The sequence below is a fragment of the Schistocerca nitens genome, chromosome 3 (assembly GCF_023898315.1).
Source record: "Schistocerca nitens isolate TAMUIC-IGC-003100 chromosome 3, iqSchNite1.1, whole genome shotgun sequence".
In the NCBI taxonomy this organism is placed as follows: Eukaryota; Metazoa; Arthropoda; class Insecta; order Orthoptera; family Acrididae; genus Schistocerca; species Schistocerca nitens.
In genome coordinates this window covers 797416227-797441717 of record NC_064616.1, presented here as the reverse complement: position 1 = coordinate 797441717, position 25491 = coordinate 797416227, and the positions used below count along the sequence as shown (strand labels likewise).

At 37.7% G+C, this 25491-nt stretch overlaps 1 protein-coding gene across 1 annotated transcript in view; it reads right to left on the bottom strand.

Annotated features, from left to right (window-relative positions):
- LOC126249431 (mucin-5AC-like) overlaps window positions 1–25491 on the bottom strand; it is a 307175-nt gene that overhangs the window by 113156 nt on the left and 168528 nt on the right. Inside the window, exon 10 of the mRNA XM_049951084.1 lies at window positions 8933–9007. Within this exon, the coding sequence (XP_049807041.1) occupies window positions 8933–9007 (75 nt within the window). The remainder of the gene's footprint in view (window positions 1–8932; window positions 9008–25491) is intronic.

Here is a 25491-nt window from a genome sequence, read left to right as displayed (position 1 = left end):
ACACACACGATAATTTTAACAAGTACATATGTATATTAGGAGATGAGTATCGATAGCAAAATATTGAACAAGATTCAGAAACAATGTGCTCCTTATGAACAAGTTCAAACATGAACAACAACAAAAAAAATCTTATGTTTAGGTAAAAAGATGTCGACCACAGAGAATAACTTATAATCAGTAGGTAATAAACACTACACAATAGTATGATGAAAGAAAACTATTTTCCATGGAGAAAAGTGTTGAGTAGCAGATTTACTCATATTATGCACACGCGTACACACACACACACACACACACACACACACACACACACACACACACACACACACCCTCTGCTCTCTCTACCTGTCCAGCTTATGACATCAGAACACCACATTCCATGACATATTTAATGAAATATGTATGTACAGAAGCCTTTCCTCTGTTCTAACATTTAACAATTTTAGCAGCACTGCTAAATTTGCTCCGATTCTGTACAGTTCAGGGACTGCTTTATTTATGAAGGTGGTGCTAAAACACTGCTGGCCCAGAATGTAACAATGTTTTGCTTGAAAATATTATTAATAAAGGACGAGGAGCAGTGCTGAGAGTAAGTATATGTAACATGAGGAAGGGAGGACAATAAAATGTATAAGGCTCAATAAACATTCATTTGTACAGCCATGGTAAATGAGAACGTAATATTACAATGGAAACATCTACTGTGCACACTTAAAATGAAATTCATTAGTTCAGGGATGCAATTAGCAATTACAACTGATTTATGCACAATCCGTGTAGTGTACAGTTGCTTTGGACAAACATTAATACAGTTTCAATGTTACAAAAAAAATCTGCTAACTCCAGATCAGATTACAATGCCAGTGACATATACATATACCTTATTAAGAAAAGTCTCCTGACGCTCTACTTAGTGTACTCTACATGATGTAAGGCTGCGCGCGCGCGTGTGTGTGTGTGTGTGTGTGTGTGTGTGTGGGCGCGCGCGCTTCCTCAATGGGCAACACTGCAAATACATTCTGTCAGAAAACAGCAGGAGAACTGAGTGTTTCCAAAAGTGATTAAGGAAATGCTGACACTTTCAAAACCTCACATAGAGATTTTACAGCAAATAAATATGCCAAGGTAACTGCGAATAATGTTACTATAAAGTGAAAGTGTCATGGTAACACTGAAATCAAACACTGAATTCCTCTGGTAGGCCTAAGCAGTTACATGACAGGAAATGCCCAAATATAATGCATACTCTGCAAATCAATGGTCATACTATCTTGTCGACTATTGTAGACAACTTACAATGTTATTCAGGGACAGAAACTTGGGATAGAATCATTTACCACAATGCTCTCTAGCAGATAATTATCAGCAAAAAGAACATACATCGCCACTTAGAATTGCACAAAAGAATGTTTATGTTAGTCTGTGGAGTAGTGGAAGGAGGTTTTATGGACTGAAAAGTTACAGTATGTTGTCACTCTCTGATGGATATGTTGACATAGTGAGTATACAGCAATGGATATTATCTGTGTGTTGCAGCAGAAATTAAATTCAGTAAATTGATGAGCTGGAGGTTTTTTGTTTGGCTTTAATTATTATTTCTGACTGACAGCAAAACTGGTGACAATGCTGCTGGCCACAGTTTAAACTATACCAAGGTCCTTCAACTGTGGCAATGTTCTCTGTGTTAATACAATGCATTAGTCCACAGAGCAAAGGACCATTGCATCACAGTTCTGCAGCATACCCGAGAACTTTATTTATTTATTTATTTATTTATTGTTCCGTGGGACCACATTTAGGAGAAGTCTCCATGGTCATGGAACAAGTCAATACATGAAATTATAACACGATTGTAGAAACAGATAAAATGAAATATAAGAAACATATTCAGGCGACAAGTCGTTAGGTTAAATAAAGAAAATCAAGAATGTAACACTGGAATTTGCTTAATTTTTTAGCTCTTCCAGGAGCTCCTCGACAGAATAGAAGGAGTGAGCCATGAGGAAACTCTTCAGTTTAGACTTAAAAGTGTTTGGGCTACTGCTAAGATTTTTGAGTTCTTGTGGTAGCTTATTGAAAATGGATGCAGCAGAATACTGCACTCCTTTCTGCACAAGAGTCAAGGAAGTGCATTCCACATGCAGATTTGATTTCTGCCTAGTATTAACTGAGTGAAAGCTGCTAACTCTTGGGAATAAGCTAATATTCCTAACAACAAACGACATTAAAGAAAATACATACTGCGAGGGCAATGTCAAAATTCCCAGACTATTGAATAGGGGTCGACAAGAGGTTTTCGAACTTACACCATACATAGCTCGAACAGCCCGTTTTTGAGCCAAAAATACCCTTTTTGAATCAGAAGAATTACCCCAAAAAGTAATACCATATGACATAAGCTTATGAAAATATGCGAAGTATACTACTTTTCGTGTTGAAATGTCATTTATTTCAGATACTGTTCTAATGGTAAATAAAGCGGCATTTAGTTTCTGAACAAGATCCTGAACATGGGCCTTCCACAACAGCTTACTATCTATCCATACGCCTAGGAACTTGAACTGTTCCGTCTCGCTTATAACATGCCCATTCTGTCTGATTAAAATGTCAGTTCTTGTTGAATTGTGAGTTAGAAACTGTAAAAACTGAGTCTTACTGTGATTTAGCATCAAATTATTTTCCACAAGCCACGAACTTATATCATGAACTACATTATTTGATAATGTTTCAATATTACACACAAGATCCTTCACTACCAAGGTGGTGTCATCAGCAAACAGAAATATTTTTGAATCACCTGTAATACTAGAAGGCATATCATTTATATAAACAAGAAACAGCAGTGGCCCCAGCACCGACCCCTGGGGAACGCCCCATTTAACAGTGCCCCATTGGGACTGAACATCATTACCACTCTCAATATTGCGGAGGATTACCTTCTGCTTTCTGTTCTTAAAGTAGGAGGCGAACCATTTGTAAGCTACTCCCCTTACTCCATAATGTTCCAACTTCTGCAGTAATATTTTGTGGTCAACACAGTCAAAAGCCTTCGTTAAATCAAAGAAAACACCTAACGTTCGCAACCTTTTATTTAATCCGTCCAAAACCTCACAGAGAAAAGAGACTATAGCATTTTCAGTTGTTAAGCCATTTCTAAAACCAAACTGTACATTTGACAGCAAATTATGTGAATTTAAATGCTGCAGTAACCTTGTATATACAACCCTCTCGATAACTTTAGCAAACACCGATGGCATAGAAATAGGTCTATAATTGTCAACATTATCCCTGTCTCCCTTTTTATAAAGTGGCTTCACTACCGAGTACTTTAATCGGTCAGGAAACCGACCACTCCTAAAGGAAAAGTTACAGATATGGCTAAGTACTGAGCTAACATACGTGGAACAATACTTCAGTATTCTGCTAGATACCCCGTCATATCCATGAGAGTTCTTGGTCTTTAGTGATTTAATTATTAACTCAATCTCCCTCTTGTCAGTATCATGGAGGAGCATTTCAGGTAACAGTCTCTGAACACTTTTTTCTAAGAGCGCTATATGATTCCCTGTTGGGACTAGGTTTCTATTTAGTTCACCTGCTATATTCAGAAAGTGATTATTAAGTACTGTACTTATCAGTAACACGGACATCCCCACTATGCACTGATTCTATATTCTCAACCTGTCTCTGCAGACCAGCCACTTCCTTTACGACTGACCATATGGTTTTAATTTTATCCTGAGACTTAGCTATTCTATCTGCATACCACATACTTTTTGCCTTCCTAATAACTTTTTTAAGCACCTTACAATACTGTTTGTAATGGGCTGCTGCATTTAGATTTTGACTGTTTCTAACGTTTTGATATAATTGCCACTTTGTTCTACAAGATATTCTTATCCCATTAGTCAGCCACCCAGGCTGCCTGTTTGTGCTAGTACCCTGTTTTGAACGTTCTAACGGAAAGCAACTTTCAAAGAGCACGAGAAAAGTCTTGAGGAAAGCATTATATTTATTGTCTACTGTAGGCACTATAAACATCTTGCCACTCTTGTTCCTTGATAAGGTTTACAAAAGTCTGTACAGCAACTGGATCAGCTTTCCTAAAAAGTTGGTAACTATATTTAACATGTGTTGCAGCACAAAAATCTTTTAGACTTAAAATTTGTGCATCATGATCTGAAAGGCCATTCACCTTTTTGCTAACAGAATGCCCTTCTAATGATGACGAATGAACAAAAATATTGTCTATGGTTGTTCTACTGTTCCCTTGTACTCTCGTTGGAAAGAATACGGTTTGCATAAGATTATATGAATTAAGGAGGTCTACCAGCATCCTTTTCCTTGCACAATCACTTATACAATTAATATTGAAGTCACCACATATAACTAACTTTTTGTATTTCCTATAAAGTGAACCAAGAACCTCCTCTAGCTTTAGCAAAAATGTTGTGAAATCGGAGTCTGGGGATCTATAAATAACAACAATAAGAAGTTTAGCTCCACTAAATTTAACCACACCTGCACAACATTCAAACACCTTTTCAGTGCAGTACTTTGAAACATCAATTGACTCAAATGGGATACCGTTTTTTCACATACATGGCTACTCCCCCACACCGCAAAGAGCTCCTAGAAAAGCTGCCAGCCAACCTGTATCCTGATAAAGGAAGCCTCTGAATTATCTCCTTATTTAAGAAGTGTTCAGATATACCAATAATTTCAGAGTCAACATCTATAAGCAGTTCACTAACTTTATCTCTAATACCTTGTATATTTTGATGAGATATACTAATTCCCTCATTAATCGGATACCCAAGCTTTGTAGAAAGTGGTTTCTTTGTTAGAGAGACTTCCCTTAAGCAGGAATACCTATCAGCTGACTTCAATCTAAAAAAGGTACAGCTCTAACACCCACAACTACCGGAATTTTTCCATGAGTGATCCCACCACCCCCACCTATGCTGTCACCTATAAGTTTTGCCAACCTCCCCTTCCCATACCTGTTGAGGTGCAGGCCATGTCTATTACATTATTAATTTTATTTTCTTATTTATAACACTTATAGTTCCATAATTACAAAAAGTTAGAACCACGGCAGAAGTCTGTAAACAGAGAACAGTAGGTAACTCTTATGTGAGAATCGAGCTCAAGAGCTGTTGTAAATGTGGCAATTATCAAGGCCACTTCCCTACACCTACACATCTCAGCAGATGAGGGTGGGACTGAGGAAGTATCACTACCTTTGTTCAAGACAATCTTTTAAGCTTCAGGGTGATCATGGGGAAAGGTCAAAAAATGGCCTTTCATAAAATCATTACTGTATAAGTGATAAAAATGGTATAAATTGCAAAATACTGTCATAATCAGATTTGTGTGTGTGCTGAACCACCCACTTGTTGGTTGAAATAATTTTTGATGAACTATCATCCCTATATTTTCATATCTTTTGATCCCAACTTCGTTTTGTTCCTGAAATGAAAAGCTACCTGATCAAAACTATATTGTCTTAGCACTGATTACAATGCAGAGCTAGGTAAGATTAGGGCTTTCAAAAGCATCTACCAAAATTTAAGCCTGTTACGGGAATAGCACGTTAACTTTAGTTTTTTAAGTTCTTGTTATACATTTAGTGCACACATCACATTTAACATATTAGATTTTCTCCATAGCCCTGTGACCATAAGTAAAACAATCCAGGAAAATACTTATGCCACCAAACATGCAAAATGCTAATCTTCCTTAGGCTTTCAAACTATGATGTTTCTTCAATTTTCTGTTTACTGTGTTTTGCTGATACAGTTGGCATTACTGATGGAAGAAACCAGTCTGTATTAGTTTCCATTCTTTACAACAATAAAAAAGAGGTTTCATAAATTCTCACTCACAGCTGAACAAATACTTGTGTTGTTGATAATGACAATAATGTCTCCATGTGAGTGAACCTGCTTTGTCAGCAGCAGCCCACAAATAATTCATCCATCTCCTTTCCATTGTAATGTATTGTAACTTGAGCACTGCAGTGGCACATGTTCAACACATCATACGCAAGCCTAGTTTTATAAATTGTTTGATTTCCATCTTGCCAATTGTGATTTACATCACAATTGAGAACAAACTGATCTTTCAGCATTACAAGAAATTGTTACAGGAACAGGCAACTACCTACTTATAGCTACACTTGCATCAGATGGAGTTGTAATAGATATTTATGGAAATTGTATCACTAGAAGACACTGATTGAAGATACGGCAAAAAAAAATCACTATTATTACTAAATTTACAGTATCAGGTACAGGACTTGCTACTAATAATTTGCAGTGGCAGACACCTAGGCTCAGTATTATGATTATGCAATGAAGGATACAATCCAAAACTTTCACTATACAGAAATAATCAATTCGCATACGAAGTCCTGTTCACATTCTGGCCTTGATCACACAAATAGATAAGTAATTTATTAAATAAATAGATATGAAACTAAAGGAACGAAACAATGAACACAAAACTATATTACATTAAAATGAAATGGACAAAGGAAGTTTATTTAAGGTGGAAACTGGTTTATCTGTACCCATGGAAATACAGAATATATGTCAAATGTAACGTAACAGCTTTAGTTATTTTACATTCTATCTATAAATGGAAATAATGCGTATCAAATGATAAAGGAACAAGTACCCATGAGCATGCATGTATGTATTTATTTATATTTTTTACATAAAAATGTACACAGTAATGTGAAAATGAAATATGCCTTTATAAACTAAGTCATTGTCACTTACTTTGAGCCAATTCAAAATTGAAACTTCTATTTCCTATATCCTACTATTTATGAATTCAATCAGAAGATCAAAAGTTAGTGTCTACAAAGCATTACGAAAGATAAAAAAAAGAGAAGGAAAGGTCCAACTTTACAAAGAGCAAGTGTAGATATTTGCTAAGGTTCAATCAGACTATTAGAAAAATAAGCTTTCACATTACTGCGAAATCATACAAACCTATTTATTACATGCTTTCTACAAATTTAATAATTAAAATCAAGTTTCAGACAGCAAAACATCAGCACTGTGGAATAAACAACACTATGCAGTTATCTGATTACGTTATGACTTGGACAGATTAGTCGTCGAAGGGAGTGTGAAATAGCTCCAGATGTACTTGTTTCAGACCCAAATAAACATTCTGTATAGACACCAAAGCTCATAATGTTTTTATAGGTTAGCATTTACAGTCACATGATAAGTTCAATGTTTAATGGGATGTTAACAAATCATGCACCACATCAGCAAATCAGTTACAACCCATGCAAAATTCCTTTAGTGTACTGCAAAATGCATTCCCACAATACCTCATCGATGGGCCACAATCCTGCTCTTAGCAAATTGATTTAAAAATAAACATACATTCTTAAGTCAATGTTTGTCATAAACAGACAGTTAACACCCCTTTGTATGCATTCAGCCATACTTTTCAGAAATTTAAGTACAATACCACTCTTGAATATTAAATTGAAAATATGTACATCAAGCTTTCTTAGCAAAGGGTTTGACAGCAGTGATATGACAATTATTTTGGACCAGTTTCTGTAATAGTTCAACATAATCTCTTCATAATTTTCAGAACTTTTAGAAATGTTTATCAGTCATTGATTGAGATTACAGAGAAATGATGCTACATGCAACAACTGTAGGCATTCTATCTCAGTTTTTACTGTCAATTTCTGACATGTGATGCACATTCATATATCACTTCACAATATTATAACACCTTGTCAGACACACCTTTTTCATGTATTTCTACATAGTACACTGTATTTCTACATAGTACACTCATTACATGCATTATAACCAATACACTTACAAAACAAATTACCTAGGCAACTTAACTGCAAGCTTAATCACTTATGTAAACTCTTTCATTAATTCAGAAGTTCAAGGAAGCAAGCAACACAACATTTATCTACATAGATAGTTCTGCAAGCCCCCATAAGGTGTGCAGCAGAGGGTGAGGTTGTATCACCAGCCTCATTCGTGTGAACATCCTTAGTTTGAAGTATCTTGTTTCTGTGTAGTATCAGATTCAGTTTCTTCTGTTTACTCCACATTGTTGGCAGTAACATAAAGATGATCAACATTTTCTCCCACAAATAACTTTTACTCATAGCCAATGAAAATTCCTCTAATAAATAAAATTAATTAATTCAGTTTGCACTAGACTCAAATGAGCGTCTCACACTCAAGCACCACATTTTTTAACTGCTACCGTAGGGACTGCAGATTGAAATGATCGTCTCCCTCAGCCCCTACCTCTGAAAACTCTCATTAGTTTAATGAACAATAAAGTCTTAAAGTGACTAATGAAGGGAGATATCGGGAACCACACAATTTCATATGCCTATGTATCTGTCAATTAGACTCAATCGTATTCTGTTACCACCAAAAGTTGTTTGTAGTTTTGAAATGTATGAAGTATATTGCTATGTTAAGTGTTGCATTTTACTATACAAATTTCCTAATGGAAGCAATGCTTCAACCATTTGTCTGGTGTAACTTAGAAAAAACTGCTGAGAATATGAAAAAACAGTTTTTTCTCCTAAATGAAGTTTGGTCTTTAATCTCATATCATGAGTCTCTGTGAGCAGCAAATATGTCCATGCACTTACATGCACGCGTGCCCCCCCCCCCCCCCCCAGACACACACGCACGTGGATACGCACAAATATGAAACATACATAAACACAACAATAATGGGGACAGAGTAGAATGCTGGGAGCTGCCACTGGACTGGAGAGAGAGAGAGAGAGAGAGAGAGAGAGAGAGAGAGAGAGAGAGAGAGAGAGAGAGAGTTAACTTTTTTCTAAATTTAATCATAGGAAGCAATGAGAAAATAAAGTTAATAAATGAAAAAAAAATTATGCCTAATGTACCTGTGTTTCAGATGTTGGCTGGAACACTACCTGACAGTCCTCTAGTGAAACACGTAGTGATGCCTGGCCATTTGCCTGTAATTAAAAACAGAATCATTAACATAGAGATGACAGCTGACTGTAGAAAATGTACATGGTTCCATAAATTGGGGCAAAATAACAAATAAGTAAGGGAAACAAAGCATTTGAAAATTGTGGAAGGAGTGAAGATAACAACTTATCATACAGTTAAGGAATGGAGGTTTCGGCAGGCACACAAATGAGACTGAAAGCATCACTAAGAGTCCTATCGACCACTACATGTCACAAAAATATGACAAGTTGTTCCTCAGGCCTATTATTTATATTACACCAAGAACTTTGCATTATTAATTGTTAATAAATTGTTTTAACATCACTTTGACAACAAATTCACCAGGTAGTTTGCAATGGAGCACAACGAAAGGAAATCTGACTGGTTCTGTTCAAGGGAACCATCCCAGCATTTGTCGTAACTGATTTATGGAAACTACTGAAAATGTATATCTGGATGGCCAGAGGAGGGCTGGAACCACAGTCTTGCCAAATGCAAATACAGTGTCTTAACCACTGCACCATTTCAAGTGGTACGAGCACTGTAGCACTTCAAAAAATTACAATATGCAAAACAGTGATGCAGAACTTACTTGTGTCATCTGGCATACCTATCCAATGGTTGTATGTGGAATGGCAGTTAGTGCTGTAAGACAAGAGAAAGCTGTAATGGGCTGGCCAACTTGGGGTAATGACACTGAGACAGATGCACTTGAATAGTGAAGGTGGACCAGTGCTGGTTTAAGACATGTAAACTCAGAGTATTTAATATTCATCCTCCTGTTATTGACAGGCTGTGGATATAACTTCTAACAACAACATTGGCATCCAGAAGATGCAGCCAAGAGTGGCCTAAGGCTGTAAAGAAGTCAAATTTGATAAAATGACTTTCACAGAGGTGTTTAATAACCATCAGTTATAGCCATTGTTAGATCTGTAGAAGAAAGGAATATTTTAGGACAATTTAACATACTGTGATGCACTACTCCTGTAGACAACATCTACAGTGATCTGAAGATAGCAATTACATACCAAAACCAATGATCACAATGTGTACCTATGCAATCTAGAATGTCAGTACAAAAAGGTAACCACCATCTACTCCAGCAACAACTATATTAATATGACAGTGGAAAGTCCTGATTGCAATAGTGAATGGTTCTTTTTCCATTATTTGTATTCCAAACAAGTTACTGGACAGTCAACAGTTACAGTTACATTACCCCAGAGTTGCAGCCATACAACGATTCTGTCATTGTTTAAAAGGGCCCTCGATGTTGGATTAAATATTTGGACACAAATCAGACATCTTTCATATCACCAACAATCTCATATATGTTAAGTGGAACTAAAACTACCAAAAACTCATAGTTGCACTCAGCATCAATCTTCTACACCATTCCACTATCTCACAATGGTCATAATCACACTTGTTCTTACCATTAAGAGAGTGTGTTACATCAGAAACCATAGTAAATCCACTAAAAATGGTGTTTTATTCTTTCCAAATTCAGAACTTCCATCTTTTCTAGCTTTTTGTTCTATTCAACTCTATTTCCTCTCCTAGTAGCATTATAGTCATTATGCAACCATACAGTTACATATAATACAGGGTGTTTCAGAAGTGATGGTCAAGATTTAGGGATATGACAGGAATGATCATTCGAAACAAAAAAGTCAAGTAAAACATGGCTCTAAAACACATATGTTATAGCTATGAGCAATTATTGATCTTTAATACTGTGAAACAAATCTTGTCTACTGCAAGCTCTTTGCTTTCCATATTTTGGGAAGTGGTTGTATGCAGCAAAACAAGAAAAAAATGTCCAGTAAACATGTGCTTTAAAATGGATACGTTAAGAGCTATGAGCACTTGTTCATCTTCACTACTTTGAAACACAACTCCTCTAATGAACAAGTGCTCATAACTTTCAAGGTATGCGTTTTAAAGCCTACATTTAGTTGACTTTCTCATTTCGAATGATCATTCCTGTCATATCCCTGAATATTGGCCATCATTTCTAAAACATAGTTATAGTCTTCAGATGCTGGTCATATAAAACAACTCTGTTATTCTCTCAAAATGACAACTTCCCATACTCAAATTGCTGAACATCTGACAATTCTCGCAACTGTCATCAGAGAAGGCAGTACCTACCCCAAATCACTTTGATTAAAAATCTGAAATACATGTGACAGTTTAAGTAGCAGTGTTCCTCCATCCTACAGTCATAAAGGCAATAATAACAAGACTTGATTGAAGATGCTATGATTGTAACACACAGAAATTAAGAACCTTGTGAACTATTAGTACATTCAGGAGGTGGCTAAGTGAACACGAGCGCTCACACTTGTTCTCTGTCTGAGTAGTAAGTGCTTGCAGCAAAATATGGCTGTCAGACACGTTTATGTAGCGCAGGGGAAGTGCAAACTGTGCACTATCTTCAGAGGAATTACAATATGTTGAGTTCATTGTAGTTTCAAATGCAAGCATATATACTTAACAGCAAAATGCCTAAAGTGGAGACTCGATCCTTTAAAATAGATGAAAAGCAGCATTATGCCCGGGATATCAACTTCAAAGCACAAGTCAAACACACAACTGTCAATGTTCAACGTACAACATATCAGAGCAGGATGCCTAGCTACAGTTAGAACTTATAGTACTGCTATGTGACTAGCAGTTGAGAGATAAGTTTCATAATAAAATAAGTTTTCCAAATGTGTATTGTTCCTTATGAGTGCTGTATTTTGGCAAACAACTGAGATGCAGTCATGCTCTAATCTGCCTTCACCCTCAAAGGTCTTATTCTTCCAATCTTGATTTGAGTTGGGAAGTGATCAGGAATCAATGAATGTCAATGTTTTCGCACACCATGATTGTAACTGGCAGGATTGTTGGAATAAACAGATCTGATACTGTTAAGATAGAGGAGCCGGAACAATTTCTGGTGGCAAAATGGAAAGGATCAGGAATTATTTAACTTCCCACTTTTACAAATTTCCTCATTTAAGCATTCATCTGTCACTTCCTGCAATGGGGAAAGATCATTTTCTGCAGATAAATGCCTCAGCTTAAATGAGGAGATTTTGCATTATTATTTACTAGTGGAAAAATGCTCGTATCGGAAAACAAAAAGGGCAAATATGTTCTGTTTAAACGAGTCTGACTGAAAAAAGTAGGGTACCAGTTGTCTTCATTCTACCTTCCTCAACACCTTTAAAAATGTTCCCCATTCTCGCATGCAAACATATTTGCCCACTTTTTAACATGCAACTTACCTCTCACTCTCACACACTCCCCTAACTCTAACTCACTCACACCCGCTAGTCCATCGCTCAACATTGCTCCTACCCATCCACTTCCAATTCCCATTCACACTAACTCGTTCAGCCCAAATCATCATCATTATCCATTTGTGTCTCTCTGCCACTATCTCCTGTCTCACAGTCACAGTCTCCTTTATTCTGTCCTACTACTATTGTCTCATCTCACTGTCATTGTCTCCCTCTTGTTCTCTCTTACTGCTCCTATCTCATTTATTCCTTCCCACTGGTGCTGTGTCTTCTCACTGCCATTATCTCTCTCTTGCTCATTGTCATTGGCCGTGTCTCTCATTAGCACTGGCTCTCGACCCCTTCCGCTTTCTGCGTCTCTGTTCCTCTCCCACAGGCACTGTTCTGTCAGTGCAAAGTATGTTTCACTGCTACTGTGCCCCTCTCCTTCTCACACACTGCCATTGTCTTCTTTGCTCCTTCTATACCGCAACCACTGTCTACTATCATCTAGTATTTATAAGTTTTCCATGTCCCTGGCACTGTCCCTGTTCCCTTCTCTCTCAGTATAAAAAAAGTGTGAATATGTTTGCATAAGACTTTTGGGGAAAATTTTGAAGGTGCTGAGAAAGGTAGAAAGAGGCAGCTGGTACCCCAACTTTTTGGTCAGAATCTTTCAAATGTGAGCATATTGGTCTTTTTTTTGTGCTCCAATAGGAGCAGTTTTCTGCTGGTTACCTTTCTGAACCTCTGAAATAATGCAAAATTCATTTTACACCTCATACCAGATTTTACATGCGCAAAAAGTTTGCTTGTGCTTAAGTGCTACAAAATTGGGTTCCCAGAACAATTCTGATGTAATGGAGACACTTTACAGCATATTTCTCCATGATACTTAACTTCATGAACTATGTTTTTGCCTAACACCTGCACATGTATAATTTACATCTACAGCCACCTCTGTGTCTCGAAAACAGGTAAAAATATCAAGAAAATTTTAAAGGTTGCCTGAGATCAGGATCTTAGGAATATAAAGTAAAAATTACACCCATCTGCTGTGCATAAGTGTCTCGGACTCTGCAGTTCTGTTTTGGTACCGAAAAAAACATGTTTTTGAGGTATTTTTTTTATAATGAATAAAGATATTTGAAAACAGGAAGATGGAACTTCTAGATAAGTGCTTAGAGAATGTAAAATTAAAATTTGGGTAATTTGATGCAATATTTATTATTTAGATTTTGCCTCACACTCAATTTCATGTGCGTATTTTACATGTACATGTAAGGTAATTCTGAACCTCTGTATCTTGAAAGTGGATACAGATATCAACAAAATTTTCAAGTGTGTTCGAGAAAAGACTCTTACAAACATATTGTAATATTTCAGCCATTTTCAGTGCATCGCAGTCTCTGAATCTACGTCTCAGTTTTGGTATGAAAAGTGGTAAAAAGCCCTTTTGTGGGGATTTCTAAGAACCCACCCATGAACTAATGGTATAAGTGCCTTAAGGCCTACTGTAACTATATGAAATACAAAAACAACCAATCGATGTGCTCCATTTGCCTAAGCAGGAGTTAGTTTGTAATATTTGTATTTTTACTCTGTATTATGGAAATGGAAGAGGATGTAGATGAAAATGAAATGGGAGATATGATACTGTGTGAAGAATTTGACAAAGCACTGAAAGACTTAAAATAAAACAAGGCCCCCGGAGTGGACAACATTCCATTACAACTATTGATAGCCTTGAGAGAGCCAGCCATGGCAAAACTCTTTCATCTGGTGAGCACATGAATACACTAAGCAGATTCAGAAGGATGTAGGTTGCAGTAGTTACTCGGAGATGAAGAGGCTTGTACAGGACAGAGTAACATGGAGAGCTGCATCAAACCAGTCTCTGGACTGAAGACAACAACAACAACAACAACAACAACAACAATTGGCAGATAGTGACACTAAACCAATCTTCCTGTTGGCTAAACAAATGGTCCCTAATTCAACGGTTATGCAAAACAGTTGACTGTGCCATTCTATCCCCAATAGAACCTAAGGTATGAGGCACAGGAGAATCCCATTTTTACGCGCAAAGTTTTGGAACATATTAGGTAGTGCATGCTGGTGCATCCATACCCATTTATCATGTGGATTTGAGTGCTGGGAGTCTCTGAAGAGGTATTCTATTCGCCTTTGATGCAGTCCTTTCATTTAAGTAGGGAAGCTACATCTTTTAAGAGAACTGGAATCTGCTAAGAAAGAATGGAACTCAGAAGGAAATGGCTGTGGCCTATATTATGGGACCAACACCGGCATTCACCTATACTGAAAATGGGAAACCACAGAAACACGTTTTCAAGGTTGCCAGCATATGGATTTGAACCACCTCGCCTCCCAAATCCAGGGTTTGCTGGTTCAGTGCTTCAATGTCCAGAGCTTCTCCAGTTAGTGGAGAATTTGTAAAAACTACTTGTTTACATTGTTTTCAAATAAAACAAAATGCATTAAAACAAAAGTCGGAATTCTGATATTGCATGTTTTTCCTTTAATTGCGCATATCCAGTCATTTCATTTCATAGTACGGTACACAAATGTGTGCATATTTTAAGATTTAATGTAATTGAATTCCCGGTTTTAGTTATTATGACATTACAAGACCATAAACAGATTGTGATTAAAACAATTGGGGGGTGGGGAGGAAGATGCAGGGCACAGTTGGCTTGGATGAATTCTAGGAGCCCGCTGAAAAAATCTTTTAGAAGCAAATGAACTATAGAACTCATAAATCTTAGCAGTAGCACAAACTCTTTTAAGTCTAAGCTGAAGAGTTTCCTCATGGCTCACTCCTCCTATTGTGTCGAGGAGCTCCTGGAAGAGCTAAAAAATTAAGCAAATTCCAGTGTTACATTGTTGATTTTCTTTATTTAAACTTAAGACTTGTCGCCTGAATGTTTTTTATATTTCAATTTACCTGTTTCTACTATCGTGTTATAATTTCATGTATTGACTCGTTCCATGACCATGGAGACTTCTCCTTAATTTGGTCCCACGGAACAATAAATAAATAAATAAATAAAATAAAATAAAATAAGAATGTGCTATCATCGTACATCCCTTCTGCTTTCCACAAACCCCTTTCCATTGTTCTGTATCGGAACCTGTTGGAACAGAGTGGGTGATATTTTGCCATCCGGGGTACTAATGATAGACTACTGAGCAATTTTTTTTTTTTTAAATTGCAACCATCAATGTTTAGTCGATATTTTTGCTGATCAACGCAATATTTGGGCAATTTTTGTCAAGTACAAGTGTATTTCTATGCACTGATTTAAATATAATGTAATTTGTAATGTTATCTACCACTCCACTGTCTTGTGAAACACTGCATTATTGCAACCCTACGGTTCTACCAGTTTCCAAATAACGATTCCAATGCTAATGTTAAACAGCTGTAGATAAGTAAATGGGCTATCATAGTAGTGTGTACATATTTTTAACTTATCGTATTGCAAGTGGATGAATCAAAATCAGTTTTCCGCATCTTCCTTGTTACAAACTTATCCATAATTAGAAACTATCATAACATGGGGGGGAACAACAAATGGCAGCACTTACATTAAATTCAACTGAAAGTAAGAACTAAAATGATTAACAAAACAACAACTGAACTGAAGTAACGATAACACTGTACAGTAATTGGTCTTGGCTAAATTAGGCGATAGCTGATAGTGCTGTCAACATATACAATTAAATCTATCAATGACCTTGTTAACTATCGCTATTACATATCTCTTTTTCTGTGTATGACTGAAAATCAAAATATCTTTCAATTACACTACAAGACAACTAAGTCATGTGTAACTTCAGTTAGGTGACAGGAGGCACCTGGACACCCCCCCCCCCCAACCCCTTTTCACTGCGTCCTTGAACCAGACTGGATGCGATAATGTGAAGTATGGGCTGTAGGTTCGATATCTCAAAATTCAAAATTTCAAATCACACAGTATTACTAGGAGCAGTAGTGTGCAGCTCATGTTGGCATGGGGTAACAGTACTCATTGTAAGAGAAGACTCAGGGATTTTTATCAAATGTCAGGTTCCAACTGCCTTACTTACATCTAACTGTTGTGAACACTAGTTATAGTTTGACCTTCTCCTGAAAATGTAACAATACTGGGCCTTTGATATTACTAAACATAAAGGATTCTTCCATAATTTACAGCATCTTTTAAAGTTTCTGGTTTGTGACTGCGCAACCAGTAGCCATATACTGCCACAATTTAACTGAGACAAGAATCTCCTACATGTTCATTGTTGTCCTAGTTCTCCTTTGACATCGCATGTTTGTGATCACTGGAAAGCCATCTTAGTGCCCATTGGTTACACAATTTGCTGTAGCCTATGGATGACCTTGTTTGAAAGGTTCTCGGGAGATGCATCAGATAGTATTATCTAAGCTGCACAATATTTCTGTGAGGAAGCTGATTATCGGCTTCTGGTGCAACTGGCTAGCTTTTGCGGCTTGCCAATTTAGATGCTGGTTCACTAGAAAAGCACAGAAACCAAGAGGTGGGGCTATAATGTTACTGCATGGTAGTTTGACAATCGAGAGGCCTCAACCAGAGAAATGAGAAGCAGACTCAGCATGTGTGTACCTAGCAAATTATCTGGCTTCTCTCTTGAGCTCTTTGGTAAGGGAATGTGAACACCATATTTGAAATTCAGAAGATTTTATATGGTGTCTAAATAAACTTGCATCTTGAACAATTCAAAATATTAAAGAGTTCTGATGTGATCTTTTTGTTCACACGATTGTCTCTGGTTGGTTCACTGCCACTGACAGGAGCTAAGCTAGATGAGGGCACCCTACATCTGTTCAAACATTTGCTTACCTCAACTTATTTTTTATTCAACAACCAATCTTTTGAGCAAACATGGTTTTGCTTTGGGTAGCCCTCTGCCTTGCATGACAACTAACCTTTTTATGGAAGACTTTGAGGACAAAGCACTTCAGTTATGATTTTGAAACATAAATGTTTTTGGGTACCTTTGATGTATGGCCACTGGGTGCAATAACAATCCTCTGATTTTGGAACATTTAAACTCCCTCCACCCAAAAAAATTTTTCACTGTGGAAATGGAGACAAAGCAAGACATCCCGTTTATTGACATCATAGTTTGTAGAATAGAAGATGACTTCTTGAGCCACTGTGTGTTTCATGACCTACAAGCTGTCATTACCTAACGCAACACAGTGGTGTATTACATATATTTATTTATTCACAGTGTTTGGGGTACCTCAGATTTGGAGAGTTAGTCAGCAAAGTTTAGTCATATCAGCAAAGTGTCAGTCAAGAACGGGTATTCTGATACGCATATATGCAATGCATTTTCACTAGCACCCATCAATCCTCAAGAACAACCAGAAGAAAGAGACGAGAACTCAGCTATGGCAGTTTTCCTGCCTTATGTTGGCAGTGTGCCCTTCAAAAAACATCAAATATAGTGTACAAGGTATGTTAAAAAAGTAGTGGGAATTTTCATTTTTTTAAAATAATTTTATTTATTTGTCTACATTATATCCTTCAAGGTAGCGCACGTCAGGTATTATACACTTACGAGGTCTGTACAAAAAAAATTCTGGAAAGTTTGAAATTTTGTGACGATGGAGTTCAGATGGTTCAAATGGCTCTGAGCACTATGCGACTTAACATCTGAGGTCTTCAGTCCCCTAGAACTTAGAACTACTTAAACCTAACTAACCTAAGGATGTCACACACATCCATGCCCGAGGGAGGATTCGAACCTGCGACCGTAGCAGTCTAACGGTTCCAGACTGAAGCGCCTAGAACTGGACAATGGTGTGTTGGAGCGAAATATGGTTGGCATCCCTACACATACGTGTGTTTAATGTGTAACTGCCGAAAGTTTCTCTGTTGTATGTCTGTTAGTTATTGTTCAGTTCTGTATTGAGAAGAACGTTGTGTCACACAGTTTGTGAATTTTGCACGAAACTCAAGGTAACGTTCACAGAGACACAACAAATGGTGCAGAAAGACTATGGTGATGAGTGCTTAAACAGTACTCAGTGTTATGAATGTTTCACACAGTTTAAAAATAGCCAGACAGAATTTAAAGATGATCCTCCTCCAGGACGCCCCTCGACATCTACTGACGACCCTCATGTCAGGAATGTCAATGAAACTGTGCACGCTGATCAAAGACTGACTGTCCAAGAGATTGCAGAAGAATACAAAAAATGGTTCAAATGGCTCTGAGCACTATGGGACTTAACTTCTAGGGTCATCAGTCCCCTAGAACTTAGAACTACTTAAACCTAACTAACCTAAGGACATCACACACATCCATGCCCGAGGCAGGATTCGAACCTGCGACCGTAGCGGTTGCGCGGTTCCAAACTGTAGCGCCTAGAACCGCTCGACCACCCCGGCCGGCAGAAGAATACAACATTTCAGCTGGATCACATCATGAAATCCTGACACAGTGTCTTGGAATGCATTGTGTTGCTGTCAAGTTTATCACACAGCTCATGAGCCAAGACCAGAAAGACCTTTGCCTCACAGTCTGTCAAGAATTTTTTGATCGCGCAGATGAGAACGAGATGTTACTTAAGAGAATCATAACTGGTGACGAGATGTGGGTCTACAGTTATGATGTCGAGATCAAGGTTCAATCTTCAAAATGGGTCACGAAAGGTTCTCCAAGACCAAGAAAAGCTCATTAGATCATATCAAATGTCCAAGCCATGCTGATAGTTTTTTTTCTTTTACTTTGAAAGGTTACACCTTCATGAATTTGTGTCACAGGGACGAACTGTTAATCAATGGTACTATCGGGACGTGTTGCGATGCCTGGGCGAAAATGTCAGAAGGAAATTGCGTGAAATGTGGTAAGACAGTTCACGGCTCTTGCATCATGATTATACACCTACATATTCATCCCTGTTGGTGCGTGACTACTGTACAAAAAACAAAGTCGCTGTGCTGCCTCCTCCTCCGTACTTTCAAGACCTGGCCTCTGTGGACGTCATTACAGTGCTGTTTTTCACCAAAAGTTCAGAAACAAGCAAGTATGAGCAGGTGCATATGACACAAATTTTGCTGCCACATGTTTCCGTCACAAAACATCTGCAAGGATTTTATGACACGAGCCAACTGATATGGAAACATCATCATCAAATTCTCTGATTGTGATTTAATGATCATTCATAATCATTTCTTTCACTTCTTTCATATTTTCATCAGTTATTAATGTGAAGGGGCACCCAGAACACTCATCATCTTCAGTGTCTTCAAGGCCAACTTGGAAAATGTTTATACCACTCATAAAACCTTATTTTACCCACAGCACAACCACCAAAAGCAATATTCAACAGTTTAATCAAACAGATCCAATCTTCTTGACAACTGATGACAGACTAAACATCCAATATGGCTACCAGTGTACAGATACATTTCAGACACATTTACCTAAACAATGACGAAACGTTTTATGAACCGGACTAATACACCCCATGAAATTCAGAATTCCTGATACTTTCTGAATACACCTCGTATTTTGCATCCTCTGGTGCGAGTAAGAATGATGATGAGTTCTGTAAAAGATAAGCTCTTGTGTCTGTGTGAAAAGTCATACATTGGCCGGACATATCACAATTCTGAAGACAGATATGATGACTACATTCACATAGATGTGTTGAACATAAACATCACACCAGACTAGGTCAGCCACAGAAATTTGCTACTGTTGAATATTGTCTCAATATGGCAAATTACATGGAACTACAGAGTGCAAGATCCTCTCGTTCACCTCCTCGTACTGACACTGTCATTAAAGAACCAGAAAAAATACATATTGCTAATGATTTAATTAACAGAGACACAAAATTTCAGTTCAGCAAAGCGTGGGAACCAGGACTGGTGTCTCTAAAGAATAATCATTTGCAGGCAAATGAATTCAGCGAGACAACATCAAGGGGGAATAGAAGTCAGGCACTGACGCGCAGTCCGTGCTCATTTACTGGGGTCTGAAACTTGTGGCTGCGCATTCCAGTGCCATGAATATGTGGAGTCTGTAGTTCCTTTCTCCATCAGGGTGCTCTACATGTCAACATTCCCTGCAATGACATTATAGCATCGCGTCTCGATGGCTGTGCTTTTATAGCTAACCAGAGTATAAATTAGTGAGCCACATTAGCTAGATATAGTCACATCTTGAGGTGAGACGTAGCCGCCTTGTAGAAATATTGTACAGTTTACCCAGGATCATCCAACGCAATAGCTGAGAAATATACATCTACATCTGTACTCCATAAGCCAGCATATGGTACGTGGCAGATGGTACCCTGTACCACTACTAATCATTCCCTTTTCTGTTCCGTCTGCAAACAGAATGAGGGAAAAACCACTGTCCATATACCTCCACAGGAGTCCTAATCTCTCTTATCTTATCTTCATGGACCTTATGTGAAATGTACATTGGTGGGAGTAAAATCATTCTGCAGTAAGCTTAAATGCCAGTTCTCTAAATTTTCTCAATAGTGCTCCTCGAAAAGAACGTCGCTTTCCCTCCAGTGATTCCCATTTGAGTTTCCAAAGCATTTGCATAATACTTGCATGCTGTTTGAACCTATCGAAACCAAATCTAGCAGTCCGCTTGTGCTTCAATGTCTCCTTTAACTTGAAATGGCCCAGGTCCCAACCCCTCAACAATGGGTCACACTAGTGTCCTATATGCGGTCTCCTTTACAGATGACACACATCTTCTGAAAATTCTCCCAACAAATCAGTGTTGACCATTCACCTTCACATTTCCCTGAGGCATTCCTGATGACACCCTTCTCCCTGATGAACACTTGCTGTTGAGGACAACATACTGGGTCCTATTAGTTAAGAAGTCTTCAAGCTACTCACATACCTGGGAACCTATTCCAAATGCTTATACCTTCATTAAGAGTAGACAGTGTGGCACAATGCCAAATGCTTTGCGGAAATGTAGGAATATGGAATCTGCCTGTTGCCCTTCATCCACGGTTCACAGTATATCATGAGACAAAAGGGCAAGCTTAGTATCTCACAAGCAATGCTTTCTAAAATAGTACTTATTTGTGGACAGAAGCTTTTCCTTCTCAAGGAAATTTACTATATTAAAACTGAGAATATGTTCCAGGATTCTGCAGCAAACCGATGTTAGGGATACTTGCTTGTAATTCTGTGGGTCTGTTCTTTTAACACTCTTATATACAACAGTCATCCATGCTTTTTTCCAGTCACTTGGAAATTTTAAACTGAGCGAGAGATTTGCAATAAATGCATGCCAAATAGGGGGCCAATGCTGCAAATATACTGTGAACCGTGGATGAAGGGCAACAGGCAGATTCCATATTCATACATTTCCGTAAAGCATTTGACACTGTGCCACACTGTTGACTCTCAATGGAGGTATAAGCATACAGAATAGGTTACCAGGTATGTGAGTGACTAAGATTTCTTACGTAAAACCAAACTTGGATTCCATCACAATCTGGCAACTTATTTGCTTTCAGCTCTCTTAAACTCCACTTTTTTGTTGATTTTAGACAAGTTCATTCCCTCTCACGAGAATAACAAACACTGCCTCACTGTTCTTGTTTGGTGTATGTCAACAATGGTGTGGTTGAATTGAAGGCACTATTATGCAAGCACATAATACACAATCACTGCAATACCTTTGTGGTGTTTTGTTAATGAGCATCTGTTGGTCTTTTTAACATAATATTTTGATGTGCATATTTCCCCACCACAAAAGTTATAATAAAATTATTGTTATTTAATTACTTATCACTGTACTTGGTATAAAATATCTTTCATAGGAGTGTTCATAACGAGTAAGTAGAGCTGCACAATATAACTGATGTATTACAGAATAGTTGTCAGAGCCAGATACCAAACTAAGAAATCAATTTCCCAACTCATTTAAAGAGGATGTTGTTAATATGAAAAACTGAATAGCAAATGAAAATAAAGAAATGGTTATGGAGGACACAGACTACACACACAGTGAGGTTAGTGTCAGGGTACAGGTCTATGGAAGACAGTACTCTGCTCATACTCTCTCTGCATGGCCGTCAAGCAAGGTGAGGGAAGGTAAATACCTGCTATTGTTTAAATTACTTATGAAACAGTAGCAGCTGCGATTAACAATTTCAAATGAAGCTGCAACATAACACACAAACAAAAATTAAATGCTACCCTGATTACTATAACATGGGTTGTAAGAAAACTTTCCATTGAATATGACACCAAACCTCTATCTGCTGAACAAACAAAGAAGCCCATGAAATTTTGTCTTATGCTAATTTAATTAATAATGTTCAACTGTCAATTTTGTTACCTGTTGAGCATATAGGTACATAAATGGATGAGGAAACCTGTATCAGGCCATTTTTACTGTTTCACAGTACTGATGTACTTATGTCAAAGACTATATTTTAAGTAACATCCCCCCCCCCCCTACTATCCCTGGATTAGAAAAATAAATAACTATCATAAGGAATGCACTTCACTCTCTTCATCTGTGATTGTCATTACAATGCAGTAGTTGCATGCTGACTGACTTGTTCCCTGACTTCAAGATGGTTTCAGACACATATGAACTTGCAGAATAGTAGTGAGTAGGGAAATAGTGAAATAATTTGACTGTAATATCATGTGTGCCTTTGAGAACTATGGCAACATCATTGCTATTAACACACATAAAAGAATTACCAAAAAGTGTGGATTGTAAGCACATTACCATGTAAAAAACAAGGTAGTGAAAATGTCCCCCAGGGTATGGCTAAGCAATATCTATGCAAATACTTTTTTCCAGAAGTGTTAGTCTTGCAAGTTTTGTAGGACAGCGTCTGTGAAGTTTGGAAGGTAGGAGACAAGCTACTGGCATATGTAAGGCTGTGAGGACAGATTGTGAGTTGTGCTTGGTTAGCTTAGGCAATAGAGCACTTGCCTGTGGAAGGCAATGGTCCCCAGTTTGAGACTTGGTCCAGCACACAGTTTTAATCTACCAGGAAGTTTCACATCCTCATACTGTTTGAATGAATCATTAGTGTAAGCCATGAACATAAATTGCTTTGGTCCCATACATAGGGCAGCAGAAACATAAAATATCTGAAGTGATATGAAATGGAACAAATGCAAATCTTGTACGAACAAATGCAAATTGTGGACTCTGGTTAATCAGGATAATTCTGTGATGGTCTAGTGCATCTATGAAAGAGACAACTAACCAAACTATCAACTGATCTGGAACCTATGCTCAAGAGCTAAGTAGTACACACAAACACTCCCTACATGCATTATAGCTTAAGCTCCACAAGATCAGAATGGAAAATTTTGACATACCTAAGTGTAGATAATCATTAGAAGTGTAAAATAAAGCTAATAGGTCACAATGCATGAATAACGCATAATGAATAAAAAACATAGGAACGCGGATAAGCTACTACGTACAGCATAGTGAACACGAAGCCCGTGCCTACCACAGTGGTACAAGTTTACATGCCAACTAGCTCCACAGATGATGAAGATTGAAGAAATGTATGATGACATAAAAGAAATCATTCAACTAGTTAAGGGAGACGAAAATTTAATAGTCATGGCAGACTGGAATTCAATAGCAGGACAAGAAAGAGAAGGAAAAGTAGGAGGTGAATATGGACTGGGGGTTAAGGAATGGCAGAGGAACCCCCTGATAAAAAGTTACACAGGGCGTAACTTAATCATAGATAACACTTGGTTTAAAAATTGTGAAAGAAGATTGTATATGTCGAAGAGACCTGGAGACACTGGAAGGTTTCAGATAGATTATATGATGGTAAGACAGAGGTTTAGGAACCAGGTTTTAAATTGTAAGAGATTTCCAGTGGCAGATGTGGACTCTGACCACAATTTATTGATTATGAACTGTAGATTAATAGAAATCCTTGGGTAACAGAAGATATATATTGAATTTAACTGATGAAAGCAGAAAATATACAAATGCAGTAAATGAATCACGCAAAAAGGAATACAAATGTCTCAAAAATGAGATCAGCAGAAGTGCAAAATGGCTATGCAGGGATGGCTAGAGGACAAATGTAAGGATGTGGAAGCTTATTTCACTGGGGTAAGATACATACTGCCTACAGGAAAATTAGAGAGAGACCTTCAGAGAAAAAGAGGACCACCTGCATGAATATCAAGAGCTCAGATAGAAAACTAGTCCTAAGCAAAGAAGGGAAAGCAGAAAGATGGAAGGAGTATATAGAGGGTCTATACAAGGGCAATGTACTAGTGGGCAATATTATGCAAATGCAAGATGATGTAGATGAAGATGAAATGGGAGATATGATACTGTGTGATCAACTTGACAGAGCACTGAAGGACTTAGGTTGAAACAACAACCCAGGAGTGGGCAACATTCCATTAGAACTACTCATAGCCTTCGGAGAGGCAGCCACGACAAAAGTCTTCCATCTGGTGAGCAAGACAGACGTATGAGACATGCGAAATACCCTCAGACTTCAAGAAAAATATAATAATTCCAAAAAATTCAAGTGTTAACAGGTGTGAAAATTCAAACTATCAGTCATGGTTGCAAGATACTAACACGAATTCTGAACAGACGAATGGAAAAACTGGTAGACGCCAACCTCTCCAAAGATCAGTTTGGTTTCCAGAGAAATGTAGGAACACGTGAGGCAATACTGACTCTACAACTCCTCACAGAAGAGAGGTTAAGGGAAGGCAAAACTATGTTTCTAGCATTTGTACACTTAGAAAAAGCTTTTGACAATGCTGACTGGAATACTATCTTTCACACTCTGAAGGTAACAGAGGTAAAATATAGGGAGCAAAATGCTATTTACAATTTGTACAGAAACCAGATGGCAGTTATAAGAGTCTAGGGGCACGAAAGGAAAGCAGTGATTGAGGATGGAGTGAGACGGGGTTGTAGATTATCCCCGATGTTATTCAATCTGTACATTGAGCAAGCAGTAGTAAAGGAAACAAAAGAAAAATTTGGAGTAGAAATTAAAACCCATGAAGAAGAAATAAAAACTCTGACGTTCTCCGACAACATTGTAAGTCTGTCAGAGACAGCAAAGGACATGGAAGAGCACTTGAGCAAAATGGACAGTGTCTTGAAAGGAGGATACAAGATGAACATCAACAAAAGCA